The 4,311-nt window shown below is 50.8% G+C and overlaps 1 protein-coding gene across 2 annotated transcripts; it reads left to right on the top strand.

Moving 5' to 3' along the window:
• The first annotated feature begins 6 nt into the window (after positions 1 to 6).
• On the top strand, positions 7 to 1,318 carry LOC119363961. 2 transcript variants are annotated; one of them, XM_037629345.1, is made up of 2 exons: positions 7 to 693; positions 835 to 1,318. In XM_037629345.1, exons 1-2 carry the CDS (start codon positions 343 to 345, stop codon positions 1,315 to 1,317), a joined length of 834 nt encoding a protein of 277 aa, XP_037485242.1. In that variant the 5' UTR covers positions 7 to 342; the 3' UTR covers position 1,318. The 2 variants fall into 2 exon arrangements, with proteins under 2 accessions (XP_037485242.1, XP_037485241.1); XM_037629344.1 differs by having other exon boundaries at positions 817 to 1,318.
• The last annotated feature ends 2,993 nt before the right edge of the window (positions 1,319 to 4,311 follow it).

The following is a 4,311-nucleotide window of genomic DNA, read 5'->3' as shown; positions in this document are numbered from 1 at the left end:
CCTCCTTCCCCACCGCACAACCACCTCCCGTCCTAGATCCATGGCCGCTGCGCCACCCCGTCCAACTACCAACCGCGCCGCCGCGTCCCTCCCACTCTCCACCATGGTCGGATCCCCTCCAAATCCTCCCCTTCCAAAGAAAACCACAGCCACCCCCAGATCCCCGCCGCGACTCCCCTTCTGCTGCTTCCACCTTCTCCTTCCGGCCACCCCTGCCGCCGCACCGGCCACTCCCTAGCGCTGCCGCCTCTTACCCTCACGCCGCCCTGCCTCCTACCCTCGCGCCGCCGCCTTCCCGCGCGCCGTCGCCGCTGAGATCTGCTCCAGCCTGATCACTGCTAGATGGCCTCGCCATCACATGATGCAGGGAGCTCGGGTCGCCGATGGTCTTCCTCTACTGGATCCCTTCCGACAAGTTCCCCTGCCTCCCCTCCCCTCCCCTCCGACGAGCTCTCCTGCATCCCCTCCCCTCATGTGAGCTGCCCTGAACGCGGTCGAGGCTCCCGATGCAGTTTGATTGGTGGTGTGGTGTGGTGTGTGCGGCTTGCAGCTTGGAGGGAGCGGGCATGTAGTTCGTTTACCCATCTGCAGTGTGGTTTGCCTGGTTCGACCACCACGAGCTGCTCTTCACCAGCAAAAGACTCCGACCAGCAAAAAATTCTTCATCGTCCAGCATGGGATGCCTGCAGTGCAGTATGTTATCTCAGAAAAGGCCCAAACCTCACTTCATTTTGTTGTTGCTATAGTTCACCTTTTTTATTTTTGATAGGGAAAATCAAACCCACAGCAATTTACTATTCATGTTCTTCGTTTCAGTTTGCCAACTTTTTGCAGGAGAGGAAAAACATCAAGAAAGAGAAACAAAAAAGTGTATTGTGCTCCTGGGCGATTAGTGTGGTGCTGCTGATGCAGTTTGACAGCTCACAAAAGCAGTCCACAACGCCAGCATCATGTTTGAGAGAGGTTCTTTTTTGTTGCAAATTTTGGATGAGCATCTTCCGTGCAGTTCCAACGCAGATGAGGTTCCGGCGTGGTCCACTGATTTTTTGCTTGCAGTATAGTGTGGTGAAATTATACTCGTCCTCCCCCTTCATCCTCACCACTTACTCCGATGCTTGCAGTGTGGTGTGGATTTTTTGTATAAAGATTATAGGGACCCATTTGATTGCAGCGAAACATGGTGATGTTCAGGCAAGAACATGCAGTTTCAACCATGTGGACATGCAGGGAAAAATGGTGTTTTCCGTGTTTGATAATTTTATGTATAAAATTTATATGGACTCTTTGAAAATTGTTTACCAAAGAAGTTCATTTTGAATTGTGTTGCGGCTCATTTCCCTCGATCACGCGGTTCGCTTCTTCGCACGTGTACAACTCGCCAATGTGGAAACCCACCTCCCACCCACCGTAACCCTTAGCCGCCGCCACCCCACCAGCGATCTCCACGTCTAGCCGTGGTTTTTTGCCTTCTGATCCGCTCATCATCTCCGGCGTCCTCTCCCGCAGCCCCTGGTGGTCATCTCAATGGTTGTCCACGCATCCATCTCTCTAGGGTTTGATTTTAACCCAGGGATGGGCTTGGCTTAGGAGATCTGGCGCTCTTTTCGCCGCTCTGTTCATCCTTCAGAAGATTCGGGCCACTTCATCATGGTTCTCTCATTTGCCAGGCATTCTTTCAGATTAGCTTTGGAGAATGTTGCTTTGGCCTTGGAATCGGCAATTATTGGATATTGTTCTCAGCTCAAGGTTTCCTACCTACGTGATCAGGTTTTCTCTTTTCATGTCTCCGGCAAAGAAGTTGGGTTTTTTGTCCTACATCAACGTAGCTTCGTTTGGCCTCAGTTTAAGTGTTTTTCCCATCTCTGGGGTCATGGTGGTTCGGATTGGACGAAGGAATTTCGTCTTTGGCAGATTGAATGCAATGAGGAGTGAACGGTGGTTAGTCCATCTAAATGTCGTGCCAATCTAGGTTTATTAGCCATGAGAAATCCACCTGTCAAGTCCTCCTTACGCACTAATCCTAGGTCGGGACCTGCCAAGAGCTTAAGATTTGCTACTTTCATGAATTATGATGTTTGTATGGGTTATAAATATCATCCAAAGGCTGTTGAAGTTTTGACTATCCGGGAGGCTAGTTATGATGTTGTTTCTCCTGACAACCCGATCTCCACACCGACGGATTATCCTCCCCTCTCACCATCACCTCCGGTGAACCCATCATCGCTGTCGGCGAGCCCATCATCGCCGCCGGTGACAATCCAGTTTGGATCTTTTCCTCCATCCCTGAAATCGGTTGGTCCGCCTAGCGGCAATCCTAGATTTTCTGGGATTTCAAAATCTTCTGGGCCCATTCCAATGATTTCTATCCTTTCGGATCGCCCTAGCACTCCATCGTGTGTTTTGGACCAGGCCCATGGACCATCCCTAGGTAGCCCTCGCACTCCAGCACTGGGATTGGATTTGGCCCATGGATCCTCTTCGGACAGCCCAATTTTGCTATCTGATGATGATTCGCCTGGCACCATATCTCCGGTTTGTGTTCCGTCACCTAAGGAAATTGTGGATGATTTACAGAGTTTCAATGAGATGATTGAGGATATGGCAGCTAAATATTGGGATTGTCAGAACTGTTTGGGTATGGGTCACTTGTCCGATACGTGCACGAATCGTGTACGTTGCAGATTATGTTTTCGGTCCGGTCACGTTAAGAAAGACTGCCCAGGTATTAATGCTGGTTCAACTATTTGGGTACCCAAAGTCCCGTCGCTAGGTTTCGAGCCTTGCGCCTTGACAGAACCCCTCCCCGACGCTTGGGGCTTGCTGCCTTCACCGCCCACCTCCACCCCTTCCCCACAGAACCAATCTGCCGAAAAACCACAATCGCCTCCACCATCGCCTGCTACAGCTGATACTCCATCAATGGCGGTCTATGAGCTTGACCCCCGGTGATTTCTTCCTGTTGGCCACGACATCATCGATGGAGGGGCAGAGCGATTGCCAAGAACCTACTACACCCCGATGCAGGCCCCTCCAAGAGCCCATGAGCAGTTCATGGTGGCCATCGTCGAGCCGCTGCCGCCGGCACATCTTGTGGACATCAGACGGGAGCAAGTGCTCAACTTCTTGCAAGAGGATCTTCAGGTGATTATTCGCTCTGCTCAGACCTGGTTCCAGGGTGTTGGTTTATTTGAAGTGGCTAGTCCGGTGATGCGGTCTTGGTTTACTCGACATACTCCTTTCCCCATGGGTTTATATGAAGATGGGCATGAGTTCTTTGTGTGTTCCATACCACACAATCAGGGAGAGGGTTTTAGGGCTATTCATGGACACAGAGCGGGTTGGTTAATGTTCATTGGTGTACCGTTGGATTACAGGAATACCCAATACATGTCTGATGTCGTCAGTACTTTTGGTCAGTTTCATTACTGGGATGAGCTGGATCGGCGTCTAGTGCGATCTTTAGTCTATGCTTATTTCCTAGATAACATTATGGTGCCTCGTTCTGTGGTTTTTCGTGAGTATGCTAATTGGGGAGGTACTATTGTTTCCTAGACTGGTGCGGTCTATATTCTCACTGATAATTTTGCGGAAGACATGTTGGGTGCTGATGAAGACCCGATGCCCCTAGATGGAAACCCTCATCCTATGCCAGGGCATGTTCCTCCACAACCTTTCTGTGGAATGCCATTGTTTCCTGCTTTGGGCTGGGATGCCAATCCTGCAAATGGCCAACATCAACCGGAGCAACCTCATGGCTGGGGTGTTGATCAACCAGATCAGCAGCAAGAGCCCGCACAGAATGCTGATGGATGGGGCCCTTGGGATGAGGTTGTTGCTGCTCAGAACGCTCAGCTGCATGAGCCTGAAGTTCACGGAGCCCAAGATCAGAACTCCATGGTGTTGAATCCCTCCTTGGGGTCCAACAGTTCTTCTGACGATCAGTCAGCAGACGTTGAAGTTGTCCAGCAGGTTGTGGTCCAGGAAAATTTGGAGCGTGCAATTGTCCCCTACATTCCTCCAACTGTTCATCCATCTGTGGTTAATCTTGATCCAATCCATCTGGGTATTGTCAGGGTGGTGTTTGGTCCCGTTCTTCCACCTGCCATGGTGTGGGAGCGTTCTTTTAAGAACCTTCTGCCGGAATTTGAAGTTCAGAATATACACAGGCCTGTTTGTCTCTCTGTGCTTCCACCAGCGGTTTTGCCCATGAGGATGTGGCCCCAGGAGCTGGAGCACTCCTTTCAGTCTTTGATTGGCCAGGTTTCTACTGCAATGGTTGGGGAAGCTGCATCACAGACGGATTTACCTGAG

Source organism: Triticum dicoccoides, chromosome 2B (genome assembly GCF_002162155.2).
Source record: "Triticum dicoccoides isolate Atlit2015 ecotype Zavitan chromosome 2B, WEW_v2.0, whole genome shotgun sequence".
Classification (NCBI taxonomy): domain Eukaryota; kingdom Viridiplantae; phylum Streptophyta; class Magnoliopsida; order Poales; family Poaceae; genus Triticum; species Triticum dicoccoides.
This window is presented reverse-complemented; position numbering and strand designations above follow the sequence as displayed.

Excerpts from the sequence above, each read along its gene's own strand:
- LOC119363961 (XM_037629344.1), top strand. The coding sequence starts at position 343 with ATGGCCTCGCCATCACATGATGCAGGGAGCTCGGGTCGCCGATGGTCT. Across the intron at positions 694-816 it reads CATGGGATGCCTGCAGTGCA|TTTGCCAACTTTTTGCAGGA; the intron begins GTATGTTATCTC and ends TCTTCGTTTCAG.